The 26,739-nt window shown below is 42.5% G+C and overlaps 1 protein-coding gene and 1 long non-coding RNA gene across 3 annotated transcripts in view; both read right to left on the bottom strand.

Annotated features, from left to right (window-relative positions):
• The window catches only part of LOC137221441 (uncharacterized), a 36,882-nt gene extending 24,547 nt beyond the window's left edge, over window positions 1–12,335 (bottom strand). Inside the window, exon 1 of the long non-coding RNA XR_010942004.1 lies at window positions 12,147–12,335. This is a non-coding gene — a long non-coding RNA (uncharacterized lncRNA). The remainder of the gene's footprint in view (window positions 1–12,146) is intronic.
• Window positions 12,336–13,240: 905 nt separating this feature from the next.
• The window catches only part of CMYA5 (cardiomyopathy associated 5), a 107,548-nt gene continuing 94,049 nt past the window's right edge, over window positions 13,241–26,739 (bottom strand). Inside the window, exons 10-14 of one of the 2 annotated variants that reach the window (XM_067731108.1) lie at window positions 22,980–23,113; window positions 21,601–21,700; window positions 19,332–19,505; window positions 17,815–17,871; window positions 14,053–14,189 (exon numbers count right to left, since the gene is read on the bottom strand). In XM_067731108.1, the coding sequence (XP_067587209.1) occupies window positions 17,862–17,871; window positions 19,332–19,505; window positions 21,601–21,700; window positions 22,980–23,113 (418 nt within the window). In that variant the 3' untranslated portion in view covers window positions 14,053–14,189; window positions 17,815–17,861. Of the gene's footprint in view, window positions 14,190–17,814; window positions 17,872–19,331; window positions 19,506–21,600; window positions 21,701–22,979; window positions 23,114–26,739 lie in introns of both variants that reach the window. The other variant, XM_067731107.1, reaches the window with a different exon arrangement.

The following is a 26,739-nucleotide window of genomic DNA, read 5'->3' as shown; positions in this document are numbered from 1 at the left end:
ATTTATAAACTGTACTACTGTATAGCAAAGAGAATGAACAAATAATGCTACAAACAACAGCATGGATAAATCTCACAAATGGTGAGCAGAAGAAGCCAAAAACAAAGAAAAAAATATTGTGATTCCATTCACATGAAGCTGAAAAAACTAATTTATGGTTAGTTGCAGATACTGGTTACCTAAGGAAGTGGGAGTGACTGGTAATCAATTATGGAAATGGTCTTTTTCTCGATATACCTATATTACATGTCTACACATGGATTAATAGCATACATGACTATACACATATCAGCTTTGAAAAAAATTCATCATGCTGTAAACTTGTGATTCATTTTCTGAATGTACTTCAAAATGAAAGCTATATTAATGGCTTAAAAGGGTAGAGGTTTATTTAACTCAAGCCACTCAAAGTTTAGAATTAGGCACTAAAGAACGGGAATGTTGTCTCAACAATGTTGTTGAGAATCCCGGCTCCCATCTTTATGCTCCTTCATGCTCAGCATGTGAATTTCATCCTCAAGTTTGCAAGATGCCTGTGATACCTCTAGGCATTGCATCTGCATTTGAGGAACGCAGAAGGCAAAAGGCCCAAAATCAAAGACCCTACCAACTGAGTCTAGATCTATGGAATTGTGCATACTGTTTATTTTAGTCATCATTTTCCATAGTTTCCAAAAGTTCCACGGTGATATGTATTAAGGTTATTTTTTAAAAGAAAGCTCTATACATGTAAAAGAATCAAATTAGAACACTCCCTAACACCATACACAGAAATAAACTCAAAATGGATTAAAGACCTAAATGTAAGACTGGACACTATAAAACTCTTAGAGGAAAACAGAGGAAGAACATTCTTTGACATAAATCACAGCAAGATCTTTTTTGATCCACCTCCTAGAGTAATGGAAATAAAAACAAAAATAAACAAATGGGACCTAATGAAACTTAAAAGATTTTGCACAGCAAAGGAAACCATAAACAAGATGAAAAGACAACCCTCAGAATGGGAGAAAATATTTGCAAATGAAGCAACTGACAAAGGATTAATCTCCAAAATTTACAAGCAGCTCAACATTAAAAAAACAAACAACCCAATCCAAAAATGGGTAGAAGACCTAAATAGACATTTCTCCAAAGAAGACATACAGATGGCCAAGAAGCACATGAAAAGCTGCTCAACATCACTAATTATTAGAGAAATGCAAATCAAAACTACAGTGAGGTACCACCTCACACCAGTTAGAATGGGCATCATCAGAAAATCTACAAACAACAAATGCTGGAGAGGGTGTGGAGAAAAGGGAACCCTCTTGTACTGTTGGTGGGAATGTAAATTGATACAGCCACTATGGAGTACAGTATGGAGGTTCCTTAAAAAACTAAAAATAGAATTACCATATGATACAGCAATCCTACTACTGGGCATATACCCAGAGAAAGCCATAATTCAAAAAGACACATGCACCCCAATGTTCATTGCAGCACTATGTACAATAGCCAGGTCATGGAAGCAACCTAAATGCCCATCGACAGACAAATGGATAAAGAAGATGTGGTACATATATACAATGGAATATTAGCCATAAAAAGGAACGAAATTGGGTCATTTTTTGAGACGTGGATGGATCTAGAGACTGTCATACAGAGTGAAGTAAGTCAGAAAGAGAAAAACAAGTATCGTATATTAACGCATATATGTGGAACCTAGAAAAATGGTACAGATGAACCGGTTTGCAGGGCAGAAACAGACACAGATGTAGAGAACACACCTATGGGCACCAATGGGGAAAAGCAGCAGGGGGGTGGGTGGGTGGGGATGAATTGGGCGATTGGGATTGACATGTATACACTGATGTGTATAAAATGGATGACTAATAGGGACCTGCTGTATAAAAAAAAAAAAATTAAATTAAAAAATTTAAAAAACAAAATAAAAAGAAAGCTCTAATTGAATGGGAACAAAGCAAAAATAATTTTCCGATTTTGAACTTCAAGCCCCGTAGAGGTAATTCACAGGGTTTCCCATCGGGCTGAATAAATGGAGACTCATTTCTATGCCTACAGGGGCAAAAAAGTAGCCCCGAACTCATTCTTGGGAGAGTGCAGAACAATGCACGGCTCCCCACTTCTCACATTATAAGGTGCATGCAAAGACTTTGTGTGGGGGCCCCCTAAATGCTACTCTTTGGGAGCAGAGGTGTTTCTGACCTGAAATGACTTGGGGAAAATGGCAACATCCCACACAGCCAGGGCTGGTGTGTAGGTGTCTGCTGCTGCTGTTCAACGCTCAAATGCATATTTTATCCATTTTCTGGAGCTCTGCAGGGTAGAACTTAGCTCCGAATAGTTAAGGAGAAATGCAAATCAAGAAATAAGCTTAGTTATAGTTTAATTCACTGAAGGAAGACAAGTAAAAAGCATTATAAATATTTCAACAGAGGTGATTTCCTGAAAAATGCCATTGATCAACAATTTTTCCTTAGAAAACGACCTTTGAAATAGCTTGTGTTTTGAATGAGTCAGGTTTATTCTCCCTATCTGGGTGATAATGCTTGACCTTGAGGTTTCAATCCTTCACTCACCTCCAGTCACTGAGAAAACTAGGTGACCGGCAAACAGACTCTGTTTGAAGCTTCTGCTTGAAGGACCCAAACATTTTTCTCCATCTGACTTACAATCCAAGGACTGTTTGGAGACAGCCCTCAAATATTCAAGTGGAGAGAAGCAGAAAGTTGACACACAGTGATTCTGAATGGTGAGAAGGGAAATTGTGTTAAAGAAGAACCAAAAATCTATATGATTTTCAGACTTCACTTTCAACAACATTTATTTACCACCCGATTTGTATGGGCCCTAAGCTAAAACCTAGGGTCTTCAGAGACAATCTCTCCCCCACAGGAGCCCTCCACTGCCATGCCCTAGAGTCATCCCAAAAGCCACTCCTTCCCCCTCCGTCCTTCTCCCCATCCCCAAGAGCTACACTGACCTTTGAGTCCCTCTCAGGCATCAGGCTATTTCTCACCTCCTCACCTCTTGCTTCCATAACCCACTCCCCTCAATCTGGCCAACTCCTATTCAGCCATCAGGTCTTAGTGCAGACATTTCTTGTAAGAAAGCCCACCTAAGTCCTCCCAAGTGCCTCTGCCTACACTTTCACTTAGAACTTCTTTCCACTGAATAAACTTAAAAAGGCACAAAGAGACAAAAATAAAATGCCTTTTATGACTATACCTCTGGAGTCTTGCTTATTCAACACGCTAGTGATGTAAAACTAATGTTACTTGGTCACAAGATACGTTCTCTCCCTGCTTTGTACCCCATGATTCTTCAGCCTATATGCTCATTAGATCCCTGTGCTCCTGCCCTGGCCTCCTTGAAGGTGGGAATTGTGTCTTACTCATCTTTGTTCCCAGCAGGAATCAGTATGGTATCTTGATACAGTAGATGTTAAAAAATACATATTCAGATTGAACATAGTTAAATATAATATATTGAATTGACTCTAAATAAAGCTGGGCACTAAGCTTGCACCATCAAGGAGTCTCTATTCAGTCTTCCCAACTGGGTTTATACAAACTGGTTCAAGTTCACAGTAAATATGGAAACAATACACGATTTCCCATGACAAATTCAAGAAAAACTCTAGGCCAAATAGTGAAGTTGGTGCCTTTAAAACCGGACTTTTACAGAAATGAAAACTTGGAGGTCTATTGAATACCTATCAGTAATGAACTGGTTGAGTAGTCTATGATCCACCTTTCCAGTGGACTACATTTGGGCATTAAAATAGTGATGTGAATCTGTTTGTTGATGTGAGAAGATGTTCATGACATAGCTTTAAGTAACAAGAGCAGACTATGTAACAGTGATTTTATTTACATTTTTTAAAGCACGTGTGTGTGTGTCTGTGTGTGTATGCGTGCATGCACACACATACGAGGGAAAAAAGAGAAGAGCCTAGGAGGACACACACCAAATGTTAACACTGCTTCCCTCTGAGTGGTGAAATTAAGGATAATTTATCTTTTGCTCTAAATACTTTCCCTGAATGTTTGCAATGAGTAAAAACAGGAAAATATTAAGCTTTCATTGGAGATACAATGGCCATGGATAGTATGCCATGGAGAGCATGCCAAGGTGTGTGTGAGGACACTCTGCTTTTCTGAGGGGTACACTAGGCTCTTTGATTGTAATAAGTCCCTGCACTATAGCTGAATTAATAACAGCTAAAATCTTTGCTATTGTCACGTGCTGGCACTCTGCTAAGAATTTTACATACGTTAATTCTTTCTTTTACATGACACAACAACCCTTCCCTGCTTTACTTTTTTTTTATAGCACTTATGACTTTCTGATACTAAACAGTTTACTTATTTATCTCCTTTATTGTGTGTTGTTCCTCTCACTAGAATGTAAACTTCCTGTGGGCAGGGCTATTTGTTTTGATCACTGCTGGATCCCTAGTACCTATGGCAGTGCCTGGCAACTTAGTTAGTACTCAAATAAATGAATGAATAAATAACTAGTACTATTCCTTCCTTACAATGAGGACTCTAAAGGAGGCTAAACAATTCGCCCAAAGTCACACACTGTGAAGGAGCAGAGCCATGTCTCTCTCAACACAGATCTACATGATGATCTGTGTTCTAACCCGCTCTCATCAGTTACAACAAATCCTTGAATGAGAGTGTCCTCCTCCTCCCCCAACATGCAATCAGTCCCCAGGAGAGACAGTGAGATGTCACATAACAACTTTCAACTGTGGTTTCCTTCTGACTATTAAATTGGTAAGATCTTGACATAACAGAAGATGTTCTATCATTTGCAATGGTCATCTAACAGGCATGATATTTTTTCAGATCAAAAGCAGGAGGGACAGGGCCTAGAAATCTAATCAAGTATTCACTAAATGAAAAAAAAAAAAACTAGAGCCTGGAAAATGCCCTTAAGGCATCTTTTTTTTTTTTTTTTTTAATTGTGAGTATAAGAATTTGGACTGAATAGATAAAACCCCCAAAGGACAAGGATTTTCTCAGGGAAAAATCCTCAGGGATGATGCAAGGAGAAAGTACTTGGAGCAGGAAACCCAAGTATTTGGGCCCATGGCTGGTCATGGCAGTTTAATAATGCTGACCATTAAGATCTTGCACATAACTTGCCTTGCTTTCCACATAACCAAACAATCTTTTGACTTACACAGAGCTTCCCATGTAAAAATCTGTCAGTTCTCCTGAGCATGTGGGATTTGAGAGGTAAAGAGCCACAGGCAGTATGTGCAGCCCAACACTGACCACGGTGGGTACCCGCAGGTCTTGGAGCTCAGGGCCCTAGAGAGAGAATCCTCTGACCAGAGATGTATGTCCTCCAGCCCCTTTGGCAATTTGATTTCTCACTACAGATTAAGCGATTGGCATCCTAAATTATCAATCAGTCTTCTGTGGGCTTGATTAATGTGGGTGAATCCCTGTGGAACTGACAACCTTTGGGAGCTCTGACCAATCCAGTTCCTAGATCTTCAGTGGGAAAACCAGCCCTGAATTGTAATGACAATTCTAACCCGGGAAGACCAGACCCTTCCCCTATACACACACATACACACACATATGAAATATGCACAACATACAGATGCACACACAAATACACTCACATACACACTTATATACACACCTGTGAGGCCCTGTCTGAGGCCCTGTTTGGCCAGGCAACTCCTTGGATGACATCATTATCTCATTTTCCCTGTAACTGAAAATTCATGCAGTTGAAAGATATAAAACATTTCCTTCAAATTTCCTTGTATTTCTCCATCTTTGGTGGTTGCCAACTTTTCATTGAGGGTAAACAGACTCAGTTCAACACAAAGTCTGCCCAGGTACAACAGCAGTTTTTCCCCACAGTTCTGCACTAGGCTGGTTCTAAAGGCAACTAGTGGTACATGTAAAAGTATGAGATTAGAACACTCCCTAAGACTATACACAAAAATAATCTCAAAATGGATTAAAGACCTAAATGTAAGGCCAGACACTATCAAACTCTTAGAGGAAACACAGGCAGAACACTCTATGACATAAATCACAGCAAGATCCTTTTTGACCCACCTCCTAGACAAATGGAAATAAAAACAAAAATAAACAAATGGGACCTAATGAAACTTCAAAGCTTTTGCACAGCAAAGGAAACCATAAACAAGACCAAAAGACAACCCTCAGAATGGGAGAAAATATTTGCAAATGAAGCAACTGACAAAGGATTAATCTCCAAAATATACAAGCAGCTCATGTAGCTCAATAACAAAAAAACAAACAACCCAATCCAAAAATGGGCAGAAGACCTAAACAGACATTTCTCCAAAGAAGATATACAGACTGCCAACAAACACATGAAGGATGCTCAACATCACTAACCATCAGAGAAATGAAAATCAAAACTACAGTGAGATATCATCTCACACCGGTCAAAATGGCCATCATCAAAAAATCTACAAACAATAAATGCTGGAGAGGGTGTGGAGAAAAGGGAACCCTCCTACACTGTTGCTGGGAATGTAAATTGATACAGCCACTATGGAGAACAGTATGGAGGTTCCTTAAAAAACTAAAAATAGAATTACCATATGACCCAGCAATCCCACTACTGGGCATATACCCTGAGAAAACCATAATTCAAAAAGAGTCATGTACCAAAATGTTCACTGCAGCTCTATTTACAATAGCGTGGAGGTGGAAACAACCTAAGTGTCCATCATCAGATGAATGGATAAAGAAGATGTGGCACATATATACAATGGAATATTACTCAGCCATAAAAAGAACGAAATTGAGTTATTTGTAGTGAGGTGGATGGACCTAGAGTCTGTCATACAGAGTGAAGTAAGTCAGAAAGAGAAAGACAAATACCATATGCTAACACATATATATAGAATCTAAGAAAAAAAAAAGGTCATGAAGAACCTAGGGGTAAGATGGGAATAACGACACAGACCTACTAGAGAATGGACTTGAGGATATGGTGAGGGGGAAGGGTAAGCTGGAACGAAGTGAGAGAGTGGCATGGACGTATATACACTACCAAACGTAAAATAGACAGCTAGTGGGAAGCAGCCGCATAGCACAGGGAGATCAGCTCGGTGCTTTGTGACCACCTAGAGGGGTGGGATAGGGAGGGTGGGAGGGAGGGAGACGCAAGAGGGAAGAGATATGGGAACATATGTATATGTATAACTGATTCACTTTGTTATAAAGCAGAAACTAACACACCACTGTAAAGCAATTATACTCCAATAAAGCTGTTAAATAAATAAATAAAGGCAACTAGTCTGCAGGGCTACTCCCCTAGAAGGAGTGAGCAGGGCCACAGGGTTCCTGGACGGAGCTGAGAAGGGGACAGAGAACACCTTTTCTTCTCTCCCACCCATACCAGGCCCTTTCTTTGCAGGAGCTGAAAGCTGGCAAAGGCCAGCCCAGGGGACCTTTATGAAACATCCTGTTTAATGCTGAAAAACGCAATACCCAAACAAGTGAAAAGCCAGTTCTTTGAGACTGCCACTGCATTACTCCTCATACCTGTTACTTCTTGTTAACTCACCCAGAATATAACCTAAAGTCCTTACTTGGCCTTTAAGGGCATTATGAGCTGGTCCCCAGCTACTGTCTGCAGCCACAGCATTCTCTCCTCCTTGATTATTCCACTCCAGTCCCCTGGCCTCCTCACTGGTCTTTTAACACACCCCCATGCTGCTGCCTCAGGACTTCTACACTTGCTGTTCTTTCTGTAGGGAATACTATTCCTTTGCAGATATCCACATGACCTGTTCCCTTACTTCATTTAGGTCTTTATTCAAATATCACCTTACTAGAGACGCTGTCCCGTCATACCTCCAATATATAGCAGTACTTGCCTCCTTTTGCTCATTCTCTCACCCTGATTTATTTTTCTTCCTAATTCTTATTCCCCACTGACATACTATGTATGTGTTTATTGTCTGTCTTCCTCCACTAAAATATAAGCTCCTTGCAAGCAGGGATTTTGTCTGATTTGATGACTGCCATTTTGCCAGGGTCTAGAATAGCACCCGACCCATAGTAAGTACTCAATAAATCTGTGTTGAATGAATGAAATGTGCTTCTCCTTCCCCATTTTCCTTTTTCCTATTTATTTTTCCTGAGGCCTCCAAAGTTACAAAGTCCTCAAATAACATGTTGACTCTGGAAGAGTATCATTCTCCCTGAAGTGCCTAACATGTAGTAAGGTCCTCCGTGGTGTCAGGCAGCCCAACACGAAGTCTGGAAGCTCGGGTTAGGTTGAGAAAGGATTTCCAATCATTAGCTAGTTGTACAGAAATCCACGGAAGGGAAGATACTACGGGATTCTAAAACCATTCTAAGGAGTAATGGCCAAATTCATCTTTGGAAAAGAAGTGCTCTTTGGTTCAGGGAATTGCTTTTAATGGACCTTTTAGTTCTGCAAAGAAAGGCCTAAAGTCTGGGCAGGATAGAAGAGGCTGAGATTGAAGGGCACAATTTTGCTCTCAGTCTATTACAAAGGTGTCTATATTGGTAAGAGAAGTGTTTTTATGTTTTCTAGTTGCACTGGCTGATCTGAAAAAAACAAAGTTTAAACAGAGCTAGAAACTTAAAGAATAAAGTAGAATGGAGAGGTTTTCTGTTCAATATGTCTGGAAGACTGGGCTGAAGAAGGTATCAGAGGGGGCTCCTGGCAACATGAGGTGCTTCACATTCAGTTTTATTTTGTCTCATAATCTATGAAGAAATTTCCCTTATTAACCCCAAGTCTTCAACAGAAGCTATGTTAACCACTGCCAACGTCAGCCTTGTGTTAGCACTGCCTTAAGGAATCAATGGAGACTATGTCAATGTTTTGGATGGTGAAGGTCAAATGGGACCAGGGAAGCATGAAGAAGTAGTGGTGAGGCGGCTAGAGGAGGTGGAGGAGAATTTGGAGGACAGAGATGTCAACAAGGAGAATGTAATCACTTAGAGAAATTCTTGGAAATTTGACATAGGAATCAGAATTTCTTGCAATCAATATAATATCCGTATTTGGATAGTAAAAGAAAAGGGACTCGGAGAGAATGAGAAATTTAGGGACTTTGCGGTCCCTAAAGTGAATTCTGCATCACAGAATTCAGACTTGAATCTCAGTGGTTATCTACTTTTAAAACTTTATTTAGCCATAGAAACCTGTTCATCAAATAAACTATTATATAGAACCCAGCAGGTAAAACAGAATAAAACTGAGCCACTGCGATGGAAAGGGATAGAGGTTTGAATTTATGCCCAGTTGGCTTTCCCACTGGATCCCACGTTGGCCCTCAGGCCCCTCTGGGGAATCCCAGTACCCCAGGAACATAGTTTAAAAACCATGGATCTGGAACTCAAAGCAAGAATATACTCTTTAATATTCCAGATGTTTGATCTTTCAGCCTGACTCTGAGGGCTCATTACCTGCTAAGCAGCATGTCTCTGAGCCAGCTGTCACTGATGGGGTGTTCTCCTTTCTCTTGAACCAAATTCCTCAACCCTGGGACTTCTACCCACTGGTCCTGGTGTAAAAATCAAAATAAGCCTATTCTTCCCTTCAAGTCTTTGAAGACCTCTAATTTCCTTCCTTAACTTGTCTTTGTTCCAAGTTAAACATTCTCAACCCTCCAACTATTCGCGAACTATTCTTACAGTTCATATGCTATTTGGGCACCTGAAATTACTGATATTGATTAGAGAAAACAAACAGCATAGATAGAGTTAAGACCAAAACAGGGGCACATAAAAGAGAGGTACAACCACACACACTATTGAGGGTAGTAAAGGAAAATGAGAGATGTTGACCTGCTACTCTGAAAACTGTACAGAAATATGTCCTCCCCCCTACCCAACCCTGCCCGCCCCTGGCACTGTGAAGTGGGCTGGAAATCAGGTCGAACTTCATTCATCTCAGGGCTGTGCCCTGGATCACTCCCTAATAGTCACCAAATCAGAGATACGAGGGGATGGCTATCGACAGTGGAGGCACTCAGCTCTTACTATTATTATTTTGAAAACATCCCCCAGCAGCTGGGCTCCGGAATTCAGGACAGTAAGTGCCTAGCATGGGTTCATCCCCACTAGTCTTAATTGACCACATGTGTATCCACACAGTTATTGATCCTTGCCTAATGCCATGGACTCTATTAACTAAAAACAAGTGACATTCTGTAACCATGGATCCATCAGTTGTTTCGGAGCAGCATGTATCAGAATGTCAGCATCTTTCAGTGGTTATTATTGGATTTATCTTGGGCACTGGCTTTGGTGGAGGCTGTAGGGGTCAGGGAGGCGAGCTGCAACACGTAGGGCTAGTTGCACAGCTGGAAAGTATGCGGCCAGCTCAGTATGAGGGCGCCCCACCAACCTCCGTGAAACAAAACTTCGGCTTCCTGCTATCGAGGTGCTTCACACACACCCTATTGGTGGCTTGAGGCTTGGAGACACATGCATGTTGTGCATACCAGCAGTGGCAGACAAGGAAAACTGCACTTGACATAGGAGGGTCCTTTCAGTGCCGATCCTGCCTCTGCGTGCCTGGACCATATCCTTTGCCTGTGATAAAGCTCTTCCATGAGTATAAACTGCTTCAGTCCTGTGAGTTCCTTCAGAGATGATTAATGGGTAATTAACACAGCAAGGGTGAGAAGGGACTTCAGACACAAGCCATTCTGCGGCCTGAAGGGTGCTTCTGATGGGAGAGTGTTAGTGTTTGGTGCTGAAAGCACACAGTTTTGTAAGTGGGTGTGATGAAGTACAATACTTAGTTCTGTTGGATGTTAGGGAAGCACGTCCAGAAAAACAACAGGCACGTGGTCTGGTTTGCTCCAACAGAAAAATATTTCTAACTTTGAAAAAGAATGCATCCAGCCAGAGTTGCCAGGTATGTGTGCAAACAGATAGAGAAGGACCACAGTGTTCGTCCTCATTTTTTTTCTTTTTCCCACACGCTCTTTTATTTTGTCCCTGTACCTGATAGGGGCAACACTGGGGTTTCATGTCTTTTTTCCACAAATAGAATATTATACATGCTTCTGAATCCTAAATAACGTCATTGGTATTGAAGAAAGAATCAAGGTATCCCATGTCTGCCAGGACTATGACAGCATTGACAACAAAACAGAGGCTTGGGAAGGAAGTCAGTTCAGGAGGGAAGAGAATGTGTATATATGAATGAATGTATGTGTGCATACATGTATATTCAGATGTGTATGTGTGGTATGTGTGTGAGAGAGTATGTATACACACACGTAATTTTCACACACCACGTATATGTAGAAAAAATGATCTGTGATTAAAAATGAAACAAAATATAACCATTTTATTCTCTTAGCTCAGGATTGGAGCTATATCTAAATCCAGGCTCTGCCACCTGCCGGCTGTGACTATGTACAAGTCAGTTAACTGCTCTGAGACTGGTTTCCTCATCTATAAAATGGCAATTTTTATTGTGCAAGGTTCTGATGGGGATTAAAAGAGATAATGCGTGGGCTCTACATGTTATCAACCATCAACAGATTTCCAGAAGAGAAATTTTGACCAAAATTTGCTAACTTCCTTTCTTTTCTCTGAGGATCTGTAGTGAGAAGAGGAAGGACAAGAAGGGAATGGAACTCAGAGAAGAAGGACCAAGGAGGAGGACATGAGGAAATAGCATTAACTTCACTCTACTTGTCTGCACTGGAATAATCCCCTAGGAACCAACCAGGAACTCGCCTATCAGTCAACAAAGGCAGCTAAAACATGATCTCCTGACCCCACTGTCCTCCCTGCCACCATCCACTTGCTACGGAGTCAGAGACAGGAGGCCACTTACTGGGGATGCAGTGGAGGGTTGGCCACAGAGGGTCTCCAGCATCCCCTGTCAGGATGTTTTATAAGCTAAAAATGCTGTGCCATTTCACATGCTTCTTTAATCTCATGTTTACAATTATCCTGAGAAAAAGGCATCACTAAAGCATCTGAGTTGCATAACGTGCTGACCTGTAAGGGCTGAATCACGATTTGAACCTAGTTCTTCCCATTACTACACGGCTTCCTCCTCGATACCAGAGCTGCTTCCAACTTGATGGGCGTTGCTGGCGTCCTGTCCCATTCGCCCCAGCTCACCTGAGTGCACCAGCAGCTGTATTAGAGGGTTGTCAGCCCTCTGTCAACTGTGTCAGGCACCTATGTTTCTTGTGCTCTTTGAGGGTTTTCTTGTGACCACAGGAGCTTGCAAGGAACACAACCTGGAAAGGTAGGGAAAGGGAATTTAATGTCCCCTAGGGTCCCCTGGGGCAATGCTCAACCAACTGGGGTTGGAGAGAAGCACTTACATTTCAGCCTCTGGCATGTTCTGAGTGGTTTCTGGGGATGCCCCCAGCATGAGAGCCCCAGATGTTCACAGTGTAATAACCCACCCATAAAACATGTCCTTCATCCGCTCTTGCCCCTTCCTGTCTCACTTTCCCCACTTCCTCACACGTGCTTCCTCGGACACCTCCTATGTAAAGAACCCAGGCTAAATCTTTACCTCAAGATCTACTTTTGGAGGAACCCCAACTGAGTCAAATTCTAAATTCCATGTGGTTGCTGCTACTGTTGTTATTGTTTTGAATTACACTACATTCCCACCAAAAAAAGTAACAATGACCGTGGGGTGCTGGTCAGTCAGAACCTCATTAACACTTTTAAGGCTTGAAAAAACTGAAGATAGTGTTTCCCATAAAGCAACAAGTTATTCCTCCTGTTTCACGAAGTACCCTTCTTCCCAGCAGCTGCTCCAATTTCAAAGCAGGATGATGAAGGCTTTGAAGGTGCTCTGTTAATGCAGTTACAGATCCAGATTGGGTATGCTAGCTCTTAAACAATGGACTTCAGGATATATGCCAAAAGTAGAACATTGTCTCTCGACATAAGAAAACAACTGAATTGGTAATGTTAAAAAAAAAATCTGTAAGTATGATCAAAGTGTTTATATTATGGAGAACAAGAGCAATCATCTCAACATGCATTCTAGATTTATCAACTCTGCACACATATTTTAGGAAGATTTTGAGAGATTTCAATACAATATCTAAAAATGACCCACCATTTTATTTTTAGCAAAAAGAGATTCTCAGTTTCTGGTAGTTGTCTGTAACTATAGGCTGAAAATGTTTCGATTTTAAAACATATACGTGTAAAATTCTCACATGAAAATGAGCGGTAGCACAACCCACTGCAGTGTGATGGCTTTTTATTCACAGTTTGTCCCGTCCAGAGATGCCAGACTCACGTCACATGCAGTAAGTTCACATCACACGTTTTGTTTTACAGACTCTAACCATTTATTTAACAAAATGGAAATTTCTAATATCTAGCACTTTTCTACATTTAAAATTACAGGGAAAAGAGACTCGTGTTCTACAGTATATAATGATTACAGAAGAGTTCGTTATCAGCTTTGAATGGTTAAAACACTTTCTCTGCTGATTAGGACTCCACATCCTTTAGTGAAGTGAGATGACATTTTTCTTGTGGAAAAGGCCAGTGTTTCTTGTTGGAGGAGATGTGTCACCAGTACAACCTTCCCTTCACTCAGACCTGTCTATCTGAGGATTTCTCTTACCAGTGAAACAGATGGGAGTCCATTTCACTATTTTGATTCCCAAGTCAGATATCAATCCTTTTCACTTAGGGAAGAACTCAAACGTATATAAACCAAAAGGCGGAGATTGCTTTTTCCATCCTTTTTACTCACGTGACGCTCTGGAAAGTCACAGTTTTCTTGGTGGTTTTGCTCGCGTGCTGATCCCTGTTCATGGAGCTATTACTAGTGCTCATGTGCAGGAGATGTTTTGAATACTGTCTAGCACCCACAGGAAAGAACAACAGACCCCCCAAATTTGAATTTTGTTCTTGCAAACTCTAAAAGCCAACGATCACTTGTGCCTTGCAGAATCTGGGGGCTCTATTCCCAGGTGCAAAGTGCATTTTCCGGGTTTCTCCAGAGCAAAGGCAGGGTGGACGCCCTCATTAAACCTGTGCCTGATGATGAAGAGCAACTGTCCAGTCTCAGAGTTTATAAACAGGAGCCTTTGGGTGGTGTAGTCCAGTAGGATGCCCACTCTGGCGGGACGCTCTGTCACGTGGACATCGCTCACAATGCCACTGTAGAAAAATGTGTATCTGAAATGGAATGGAATGGGAATTGAAAACTTTGGAAATCTTGAAGGACCATGATAAAGAAAATCACTTGGAGATAACCGATTGTGCAGTTGTTCACCTCAATTCACAATGAGTTGCAATAACATTGTCCCAAATACTTTAACCAGATCCCTCCTAGATGCTAACATGCATAGCTCTTCCCAACAGACGAGTATTTTTAATAATTTTGCTCCTTCTACATTAGGAGGCAGTCCCAGAATAACCAACATATGCCTCCCTTGTGATTTTTCTCAACATTTTAATTCTTTCCCAGCTGCCCACGTGTTTTAACTACTGCATTCATGGTGTGTCATTCTTTTGAATAAAACTCCTTTGAGGCTGCCATGTACTTTAAAAAGTACCGCGGGCTTGCCTTCCATAAAGTGTATTAATTTTACCATTTAAAAATTTTGTAAGTAACTTACATAAGGACCTTTATGAAGTTTAAGAAATATTTCATTATTTTTGCCCAACTTCATCTTTTGTACACTCCCACTGCCCCAAATCAACTTTCCTTTTCATCTTCTCACCCTTACAGCCAAGGGGGGGTGCCTTTGATTTCTTTCTTCAATTCAAACAAATTCAGTTCAACATGTAGTCATTGGGCATATCTGTGTGTCCTGTACTTTGCTAGACCTCTGCACCTCTGGGGGATATGCAGACCATAGCATACTGTCCTTGCCCCCAGGGACCCCATACTCTACTAAGCAGGAATGAAAATTGTTGATGACTTAAACATGGGCTGGGGCTGAGTGAGACTCCAGTTTAGAGCACAGATTGGTAAAGCGTTTCCTTACACATTTAATGGACCTGGTTTAGTTGTGAAAGGAAAGGTTCAAGGCCAGGCTGGCAAGGAGAAATTGCTGAACAGAAGAAGTTAAATTGCTCTATGCAAAAAAGTAACACAAGGTGGGAGTTTTCTCCTGGCAATCTTAGAAACAGAGGGTGGAGCCCTGAAAACAGAAGAATAGAAGAAATGAGAGATGGAAGAGAAGAAAAGAGATGAGGGACAGATCTGTGGATATGATAGGTCTGAGGGTGGGAGTGACACTGGGAAGACTGGGGCCGGAGAAACTGGGTGACTCTGGTGTGGCTGAGAAGGACAAGGACCTTGAAGACCTGTGACATCTCTCTTAAAGGCCCAGAAGCTTGAGTGCAGGAATATTTAGGAAATGGCAAGTTAGCAATTTCCTCGCTGAATGACGCTCATGTGAAAGGGCAGAGGTTCACAGGGATGGAAGGTAAGCGAGACTTCCACAATGATAAAGGACCTCTTCAGTGCCTTGCTAATGTGAAATACGGCAGAACATTATGAAGTTTTAGAACCTGTAAAGCACACAGAGGCTGCAGGTGGCAATGACGGAGAACAGCAGTGGGCTGTTGTTGGGCTGCCCAACTTCACCCTTGGAGAACAGATGGAGAACAGGCTGGGGCTCTTACAGAAGGGGCTTGGGGAGCAGATGGGCTCACATTCAGCCAAAGAAGAATGGTCAGAACCGGATGGGGAAAAAAGGGAGACGGCGATCCAAGCCATCGGGGCAGCAGAAGCAGTGATGAGGTGGCAGAATAAACCTGTATGTCATGGAGAACATCACCATCTGATTGAGGGGTTAGGAGGGAACATGTGAATGACTTTAAGGATATTACCCGGATAGGTAAGTCAGAGGCCAGGCCCTAGACCTGCCCTGTCCAATAGAGTGGCCACCAGGCACATGTGGCCACTTAAATTAAAATTAAGTAAAATTAAGTAAAATTCAAAATTCAGTTCGTCAGTCCTATTAACCACATTTCAAGTTCTCAAGAGCCACATATGACACCACTTTTCTATTTTTGCAGAATGTGTGATTGCGCAGCACTGGTCTAGAGGGTTCTGAATGCCCATATAAGCCATCTCCCTACCCTGCTTAGAAGGTCCCCGGTGCCCACAGGCCCAGCCCTGGTCAGTCCCTGAGCTAATCGCTACCATGGAGGTCAAGGAGGGAAAGACATTCCTTGAAGCCTTGGACCCACCAGTTCTACAGGGCCTGGAATTCGCCCTGTCTTGTTTCTGCCTCCATTTCCTACTGAGCACATCACTTCCTTCTCCAACCTGCACTCCGGCCTGAAACCAAGCCTATCTGCCGCGGCCTGACTCCCTCCCTATCCTTTGGACTGCTGGTCCCTGTTCAAACAAAGGTCATCCAGAAGCCTGATTCTTGACGCCTGCATGACCCTGGAACTACCTTGGCGAGGTTTCCCACCTGGGTGGACCACCCTTGTGAATCTCACTGATGGCCCAGAATGAGCCCAGCCAGACTCCTCCCCACCCTGGTGGCCACTCCCCTCAGGCCTCCTCATACTCCAGCCTGGTCACATTCTTCCTGGCTTCCCCCTTCACTGTGGTCCCACCTGAGTGTCGACACCACTGTAGATGTTTGTAGATTTTTGAGCAGAAAAGGAAGGGACGTGATGCAAATGATGTTTGAGAAATATTTGTCAGCTGTGACACACAGAATGGCTTGGAGTGGGTGGAGACTGGAAGAAGAACACAGGCATGTTGGCTGTGGATGAAACTAGTAAAGGAAACAAAGCCTTGAGCTAGAGAAGTTAAGTTAGGAACAGACAGGATGAAATACCGTTGATTCTTTCTCCTTAGAATCTCTTCATTTCTCCTAGCCAGTTGTGACATCTTAAAGCCTGATGCAAGTAGAATCAAGAGTAATACCGCTTGGGGCTTCCCTGGTGGCGCAGTGGTTGGGAGTCTGCCTGCCGATGCAGGGGACACGGGTTCGTGCCCCGGTCCGGGAAGATCCCACATGCCGCGGAGCAGCTGGGCCCGTGAGCCATGGCCGCTGAGCCTGCGCGTCCGGAGCCTGTGCTCCGCAACGGGAGAGGCCACAACAGTGAGAGGCCCGCGTACCGCAAAAAAAAAAAAAAAAAAAAGAGTAATACCGCTTGGTTTAAATCATGAAGCGAGAAAAATGGAAAAACACAGGAGGGTCTGCTATAGCAGTACTCTCAGTAACCTGAAGGCCAGGGTGCTCTAATTTGGAACATGAAATGAGGCATTTAAGACCTGACCTCTCTGTGCTGTGACCACACACAGCACACTCCTCCTCCCAAAATCTACAGAACCTACCCTGGGCCCACAAGAGCCAAAGACCAAAGTTGTTGAACCTGCTGAATGAAATGAACAGTTCTGTTTTCTCGAGTCTAGAACTCTGTATTGGACTCTCGTCTTTGGTTTGGGTTCTTAAGGGTTCAAGTGTCTAAGGAAATTTTCATGAAATCAATACCTAGTTCCAGCTCTAAGTCTACCGATTATAAACTCTGGGTTTGAATGATCTTTCAGCTCTAGGAGGAGGCTGAATATCAATTAATCATCATGGCTCTGCCTTGATGGAATGTGACTTTAAATAGCTCTTGGAGATGGTGTCCTTATGAACCATGTCAGAGAATCAAACTCTGTCAAGTAGGATGCAGGGAGAGATGTGCAGCCAGAAATATGCAAAATCCCAATCTGTGGGCCTTTTTCTGGGAACTTGCGAGCACTGCTTCCTTTTTAAGCATTACATTTGAATAATTCTTCACATTTGATTCTTTATGATTTCAAAGCTCTTCCTTGTACCTGACTTCATGTGATCCTCACAACCCCAAAATGTAGCAGACCAGGCATCACTGTCCCCTGACAAGACAGATGAGCACATCAGATACGCTCATTAGATTAGCCAACTTCTGGGGAGTAGTCAATACGAGGCTAGTCGAGAAGGGAGCCAGGACTAAAATCAGGTTCCTGGCTCCAGTCTCATGCTCTTTTATTAGACTATCTTGTGCACATATTCAGTTCATAACATGCTCGCCTTAGCTAACGCAGGTTAACAGCTTTTTCACATCAAGCGATTAAACAATACTAATGAGACAGGCTGGGACCTGGGACCCTTTACTGCAGCACTTGCACCTGGACAAATGTCTTCTTGAGCAACAAAATACAAAGAAACTATAAAGGACTAAAAATAACTGCATGCATATCCAGTTGGGGCAAAGTATGAACAACAAGATACAAAAAGGCCAAAACCCAACTGCCACTTCTGAGGTGCCGGGAGCAAAAGCAGGGTACTGCGCATGATCCGTGCCCGCGACACCGCCAAGGGGGTGGGCGGACCACCTAAGCCACGCCTCCCGCCTGACCCAGCAATCCTCCCCTACCCTCAGCCCATATGACGGACCAGCTCACCCCCCCTCACGGAGCGAGCGTGGGTACCTATTACTTGTTCTCGCTCTCTCCTGCTGCGGCAGGAGTCCCAATAAAGCCTTGCTTGCATTCCTCGTCTGGCCTCTTATCAATTTCTATTGATTAAAGAGTCCAAGAACCCAGGTCGGTAACACTAATAAGACCAGAGGTTAGTCAGCTTTGTCTGTAAAGGGCCAGAGAGTAAATATCTTAGGCTTTGGGGCCATTCAATCTCTATTACAACTAGTCGTCTCTGCCATTGTAGCACAAAGGCAGCCGTAGGCAATACGTAAACAAATGAGCTTGACTGTGTTCCAATAAAACCACATTTACAAAAAAGGAAGCGGGTCATATTTGGCCTATTGGGCTATAGTTTGCCAACCCTTAATATAGACCAACGGCGGTGGGGTAGGGGGGTGGTACTGGGGACCTACTTCTTCCTCAGTCCTGTTGACTCCTCTGTGGAGGGAGCCCTTTCGGCCTTACCCTTGTGGTCTCTCCCCACCCTGGGGTGAGTTTTGAAGGAAAAACTGGCCATGCATGTGTTTCCCTAACTCTTCCTGACGAGTTTCCTGAGGAGATGCACATGCTTCTCCAGGAACCTACTCTGCCCCACAGGATGGGAAGCTGCCCTGGCCAAGGCTCTGCGTGGGGACAAGTCTGTCTATTAATAGGGTTCGATATAAGAAACATTCTTGCTTTCACATAGGAACCACATTCTCTAAAACCGGCTTCCTCAGTAATCAGAGTAGTAGTTGAATCTCCAAATACCTGAGTCTTCTGTTTTCTTTCTCAGCTGACTCAGAACTTGGGCAGGGAAGTGAGAGGTTATTTATTAGGTCCCTCAGAGCCCTCTGCCTAGACATCAACGCATGACACTTTGATTAAGTGGGGAGGGGCAGGCTCCGGCTTACCTCTGCGGCTCAGAGCAGTGCATGTACCACGCGGTCTCTCCTTGTCCCAGGGCGCCAGCCTGCACCGCCGAGCTGGAGCAGATGCCCAGTCGGTACGCTGGGCAGTCTGTGACAGTGGTTTCCCAGTAGTGCTGGCCACAGGCAGGCAGCTCCTCACCCAGCACTGATGGGATTCTGCAGGCAAAGTTGATCAGGAATTGCCAGGCTTTGTCTCATAAACACCAACATTCGTAAATGTGTACACAGTTTAAGCAGGATTCTATCCTCGGAAACTGCTGGAGTTTGACTAAAGACATTCATTGTTCATTGTGCCCCCGACGTGACCTGATGGCCACAGAATTCCCCAAACCCTCAACATGCATTTAACACATTTCTACTGCCACACTCAACACACATGTATTACACATAGCGTCTCTTGGAGGGACTGGGAAACTGGAAATTAGAATAATGGCAGGATAAAAAGAAATGGCACAATCTCTGCTTTCAAAGAGAGTGAGGAAATATAAGGGAGGCAGGTGGAGAATTCCAAGAGAGCATGACTTGCAAAGTTTTCTTCCAAAACTTGCACATACACAAAAAGGAGTCTCTAAAACCTTCTCTCACAATGGGTTCCAGTGTCTGCTGCCTTTCCTGGGCACAGAGACCGAAAACGGTGCTGCTCCTGAAGAGCAAGCTGTCTGGGGAGGCCAGAGCAGAGCGGAGTTCCACCTGGATGAACCAGGTGTAATGCTTGTGCTCCTCAGAGGCTTGTGGTCAACAGTCTTTGGGACTCTGGCCTCTTTAGATGGTAGCAGGTACACCTGAGAGGTTGTCGAAAGGTCTCTTTTTGTCTCACCTCAGCTATTTTTGTAACAGACACGGTGAAGTGAACCAAAGCACTTTCCACTGCGGATGGGTGACCTTGTTTGCATGAATTGCTCAATTTTGCTTTGAAATGGCTGAGACAGCAAGGAAGCATTTTTAATTTAAGCAGCATTAATATTCAGTCAGCACCCTCTCCCTCTCCCCCTTAACAGATGAGAAAGTGATTAATGCAAAGGAATGTACTTCATTTTCTCGTGTCTTTACCCAACAACCTCATTTCAGAGAGGGGGCTACTGATGGGCCCTTGCTCTCTGGAGCAAAGCCCAGCTGCCTGATATTTATGAGTTAATTTTCAGGTTAATAATAAATAAGTAAAATTCTATCAAATACATTAGTTATTATCTATGAACTCTTACCAACCTCCAATCTATTTCTTTTCTCTTTGATTTTTTTGAGAAATCCAAAAGAGACAGAAAAGCCCAATCTATTTCTTAAATCTTTTTTTCCCCTGAATTCACTCATTTGTACATGCTTAGCACCTCCAGTGTTCTGGGTCCCAGGCTAGATTCCGGAGATTAAAGATGCGGAAGAAGAGGCTGTTGCTTGAGGACTAGTCAAAATAGAGCATCTGACCAACGACTCCACAAGTGCTCAGACCTTTTTGCGGATAAGATCAAGGGTGCCAGGGCCCAGAAAAGGCTTGGTCATTTCCAGGAGCAGGTAACACCTGAGCTGAGCCACAGACAGATGAATAGCAGACTGAGAGGAAAACAGCACAAGTCGCCGTTGGTGGGCTCAGGGCTATACTGTGAGAGCACCCTGGGCGCATCAGTGCCAACAGCAGTGTGTTTCACATGCTTTTCACGTACTTTCTCCCATTTGACCATTTTGACCCTCAAAATAACCACGAGAGAGTGCAGGCAAATTGCAGAGCAATCTCCCCACCGTGCCCTCAGCTTTTGGATTTCTTTACTTTGCTGCTTCCTTTTGTGGGAGCTTCTGGGGGATGTGGTGGTGGGGGGGGGGGGGGAGGGCAAGATCCTGAAAGTCCTGCATGTGGCCAGAACCAGAAACTCAACAAAATGTCATTCTCCTCTATTCCTTTTCAAGTGGATAGATTCAAAATCTGGTTTGCTGTTGAAATAATAGAAGAATTAACCCAGGCTCTTTTTTCATTGAACCAGAGATAATGCCTTAGAACAGCCTATGTGTTAAACAAAACCATCTGTGCTTATATTTCCAATAAAAATACTGACACTTGCTCCAAGTTTGAATGATCTCTGTCACTTTCCCCCTAGTAACGAACCATAACTGAACTGTATGTGCGCGTACCAATTTATGCTCAATGTCACACATACCAGGCACGTGCACTACACCAAGAATGTGCTCAGGTGAGGCCACACTGAGGTGACACCCTCAGAAGACTCTCCTGCGGAGGCATCTCGTGCTTTCTTCTTCTACTTACTCTGTCAGCCGTCTCCTCTCAGCGAAGCTGATCTCTGTTCCATCTGAGGAAATCTGCAGAGCGGGATGAGCCGTTTCCCTCAGCAGGAGAAATCTCGTTCCTATTATAGTTAGAAAATAGGATTATAACATTACTGCAATGTCGAGCGCTATCCCTGGGCCAAGCCCCGCATTTCAGATCGTAGTCTCCCTTGCTTCTAACATCAAAATCCTCTGCTCAGTGTTTTCAGATCCACAGCAAAATTTCATCCGTGATAAGGACTAGTGAACATCAGTGGCTGGTCACCTCACCCGGTGTGCTTCTCCTGTACTAGCGCTCACTCTATTATGCAAAGTATGCTCCCTGCACCAGCAGCACCTACCTACCTCACCTGGAAACTAGTTAGAAATGCAGAATCTCGGGCCTGCCCCAGACCTCCTGAACCACAATCGGTATTTTAACAAGCTCCTTGGGAGATTCACGCGCACATTAAAGTTTGAAGATGCAATGGTCTATCTAACCTCCAGGAGTGGTTCTAACAGTGGACAGTACAGGCACCATTTGGGACTGCAGGGAACACACTTCTGGACAGACAGCCCTCATGCCCTCTCTTTATAAACATCAGGCTGGCCCTAACCACATCACACCCAAGGTGCGTGCACAAGTTTTTGCTGGTTAAGCAAATCACGTAATGTGCCACCCTCAATCTTGCCATCTTTGGGTCTAGCATAAGATAATAAAATGATCACTCTTCCACTCCTCATTTCTTTTCACAATAATTGAGAACAGCCAAGCTTTTTTTTGTTGGCACCATCAAGGGTATTTTCCCCAAAATGCCCTTGAACAGTTTCATCACTTTTTTGAGCTGCTCACTCATTCATTCATTCAACAAACATTAATGGGCACAAACCATGTGCTAGGCATGGAAAATAAACAGAAGAATAAGACTAGAAGCTTGTTCATAGAGTTCACAGTGTAATAAAATAAGAATATCCTCATCCCACTCTTCCCCCAACACACACACACTCAAAACATACCCACAAACGATAGCACATTGTGAACCAAACAAGGATCATCTGAGGAGATTTAAAACACTTGTCAGAGCCCATATCCAGGTAAATTAGACCAGGCTCTCCAGGAGTGGGCTCCCCACATCAGTATTTTCTTAAGCACCTGGACTGATTGCTAATGGGTGGCCGAAGTTGAGAATGTCTTAAACCAGAAAAACAAAAGAAACACCTTGACCTTTGGCCAATCTTGGGTCCTCATGCCAAAAACCTAGCCCTGCCAGCAGGTTGGGGGCGTGAAGAAGTGGCCCTCTAGGATGTCTTCTCTGGGTGGTGGAAGGGAAGGAATGGGAATGCTTGGAAATAGTTCTCTGTGTGCAAAGGAGAAGGTACCTCTGGTGGAAATGAGGGCAGCTTCACTCTGTTCACTTGTCCCAACTGCACTGATGGCTTTCACGTAGAAAAAGTAATTGTCATTGGGTTGGAGGTTAACTTTCAGTTGGAGTCCTTTAATTCCAGAGAAAGATCTAAATATGAAGGGAAAATAATAATTTTAAATATAACCCTATATGCTAAACAACTCATCATATTTCAATCCTGTAGTGAATGAACATCTTTTATTCACAACAAATCACTTATTTTTCCCTTTTTATGACCACCGAGTTAGCAAGCCAGATTTTATAAAATGGCCATTGTCCACTAAATTTACTTTATCAAATCATTTCTACCTTGATCAACTTTTGTCCAATATTGTGACTTCCAGAATGCTCTTTGGAATAGAGCCAACCAAACTTTTTTTTTTTTAATTCAGAAAATAGACTAATTTTGTGGTTATTGAGTCCCCAAGGATATGTTGTTTTCTCTATCAAATTTTGGCTGAGAGGGCACTTGTGGATTAAGATGATATTAAACCAACCTGTAATGCAAAAGACACCATCTCATTAACAGATCCTGAATAGTGGAAAACTTAAGGTGAGTGTTGATTTTGTACATGGTCATCATGCCAAAGCCAGCCAACTTATAGAAACTGAAGATCTCTAAAGAAGACAATACCCTTTAGAGCAAACTTAATCCTGGAGAGAAAAGAGAATTCTAACTGCCAAATACAATCCCCAAAGCTGCTGTTCCTAAACCTCCCATTTACATTAAAAGAAAAGTGCTGGTTGTGGTATCTAAACGGCAGCAGGCTTGGCAAGAACACTGTAACAGCCCAACCATTTAAGCACAAATGGACCTGTTGGATTTGAAGATGGAGCTCTGAACTTGCCAATGAGCTGGAATAATTTTTGTGCCTCTTTTCCATTCTCTTTTATCTGCTTGATATCGCGTCCTAGAGCATTTATACAAGTAAAGTATACAAGTGCTCTTTCTTTTAGCCTCCATTTGGAGAGGCATTGGAGAGAGTTACAAGTTAGGCTCCTTGCTAATAAAAGAAGTCCTAATCTGAGTACTAAAGAATCAGAATCCTGTTCCTGTTAGATGTGCATTGGATACTAGTCATTGAAAACAATAGTACAATAGCCTTCAAGTTCATTCTCAGAGGGAGATGCGGGGTTTTTTTATCTGTTTGTTCCCTTTGTTTGTTTTTTATTTTCTTTGTGTTTGTTTTATTATTAATGAAGGTACCACGAAATCATTAGAATCAAAGAGTGGCCACTGTTCATTCTCAGACTGATTTTTGTTTTCAGGTTATTTCTACTTCTGTTGACTTACTTCATTCTCAGTACCTACCTTAGAGAATACCATGGAGAACCAGGAGAAGGAAAAAGTATCACTGACCCAAAAAACAGATGAACTTAGACTTTTTAGAAGCAGAAAATCTGTACAGAGTAACAATCCCTCCCCCATCAAAGCCCCATGTCTAAAAGCACAGAAAACTCACAGTGTGTTCCTCAGCAGGAAGGGGCAGGGAGGGGAGAAGCCTGGGTCTATTTGTATATTTGCTATTTAGTGCCTGCATCTGGTAAAGGTCAGTACAAACTCCCCAAACCTTATTGGTTGTTATTTCAGAACCTACCACCTGAGCAGGTCCTCACAGAGTACTATCTTTAGATGCATGGAGAATGCATGGATTGAGCCACACGTCCACTGACAACTAATAATGCTTCAATTTATTAACAAAAAAACCAGGTCCTATGACTGAGAATGCAATTCCCAACTAATACCTAGATTGTTATTCTGGGGTAGATGTATTTCTGATCTTATTTGCATTGATGACTGAAGAGATGTTTTCAATGTACATTAATTATAACAAGCTTATTGTCTCAATAAGCACACTCAGATCTGAACTGAATTTCAGACTTCATCCACTCATCAAATAAATACTTATTGATCACGTATCATGTGCCCAGGCCCTGTCCCTGCTTGAGGTGTAAGTGACAAGGAGAGGTGAGGAAATTTCATCTCTAGAAACTGGATAGAACATATGGGTTTCATTTTGTGATAATGCAGGTGTTAAATGCCAAGGATGCTGTTTTTTGGGTAAGTTTTGCTCTTAAATTTTATGCAGTCTGTCAAGGAGGAAATTCCATATATATAGTCAATTGTATGCTAAGTCTTATTAGTCATTTAAAGAATAAAAGTTTACATGGTACAGAAGCCAATATATGGGATAAGATCTGCTTTCAGTGCGCGAACATGTCATGCAGACGTGACAACTATGCCTAATGCCCTCGCTGACTCTATAAAAGCACCAGGCATGAAGATGAAAGTAATATGAAATATGGTAGGGCTTTATTGTTTATAAGTTGCTGTCTTATGCTCAAGCACCAAGAACAAAGCAAAAAAGCTCAGCTACGAATGGTTCATTTCCACGTCTGTTTATTGTCTGACCTCACTTGAATGTCATAAAAGCCTTCATGTCAGCTGTCCCTGCTGTTTAGCCAAATGAAAGCTTCAAAAATTTTGGAATTTGAAATCTGAAGAGTGGCACTCTTCCATAGATTATATTTTTTACTTCAAAACCAAAAACTTGTCATAATTGCAACTGAAACCACATGAGTTATAGTAAGTTTTGCATAGTTTGGAGTAGAATTCAAATTCACAGAATATCCAAACTGAAGTAAGTGATTAGACAGCAAATGGAACCACAGCAAGTTGTTGATGCTTAGGTAAGAAGAGATTTCAGCCTTATCAATAATGTGACTAACCTGACGATGTTAGAAGTCTAGAGCCAGTAATAAAATTCAAAAGGCAATAAGAAATTTGACTCAAAGGGTCTCACTTTGGGTCCTAAGTGTGGGATCCTCCCTACAAGTATCGTAGTGCAATGGAAAGGGAAGGCTTTATATGTGGAGGTTCCGGGAATGTGAGGACAAGGAAGCATCTAGGAACCCTGACAGAGCAAATTAGCTGATTGCTGGTAGGGCATAAGCATGCTGTGGGGTTTGATCACAGAGCTCTGCACCCAGCAGGTCTTCAAAGGACTTTCGGCTTGCTCATTGGTAGGACAAAGGACATTTGTTAAACTCCAATGTTGTAAGGCAGAGAGAAATGATTCAAAGGAGACCCCTTGTCTCCTCAGAAGTCTGAAGGGCTGCCATGTAAATGAGAGTGGTCTCCTCTTCTGCTGTTTCAGAAGGAAACGAGTGGAAGCCCCCAGGAGGCTGACGTTTGTCCAATATAACAAAGACCTCTCTAGCCTGAGCCTTTTCCTTCTTTAATTTTTGCAAGGAATGACGGAAAAGTTTGCCATAACTAACCATAGACAATGAGGCAAGAATTATTGATATTTCACGTGGGAATTGAAAAGGATCTTTATGAAGAAAAAAAACATTAGGGACTTAATGCTTAACGGGAAAATACTAAAAGCATTCCCATTAAGTCAGAGAGACAGACATGAGGTTAAAAAAAATTGGGAGGTAGGAGGTAAAATTATTACCATTTGCAGATGATATGACTGCTATCTAGAAAACCTAAGAAAATCAGACAAAAAACTCAGAATTTAGTGGAAGAGCTAGATGTGAAACTAATATAAGAAATCAAAACCGTTCATATACAAAAAACAACTAGATAGAAGATAAAGCAAAAGAAAGATCTTATTTAGAATAGTGGCAAACATAACAAAAGTATATAAGATTTATATGAAAAATATTTTTGAAAATGGTACTGAAGGAAAGCACACAAAAGACTTGACTAAAAGGAAAGGCATATC

Source organism: Pseudorca crassidens, chromosome 3 (assembly GCF_039906515.1).
Source record: "Pseudorca crassidens isolate mPseCra1 chromosome 3, mPseCra1.hap1, whole genome shotgun sequence".
Classification (NCBI taxonomy): domain Eukaryota; kingdom Metazoa; phylum Chordata; class Mammalia; order Artiodactyla; family Delphinidae; genus Pseudorca; species Pseudorca crassidens.
The sequence above is the reverse complement of the archived record's forward strand: the minus strand, read 5'-3'. Positions and strand labels throughout refer to the sequence as shown.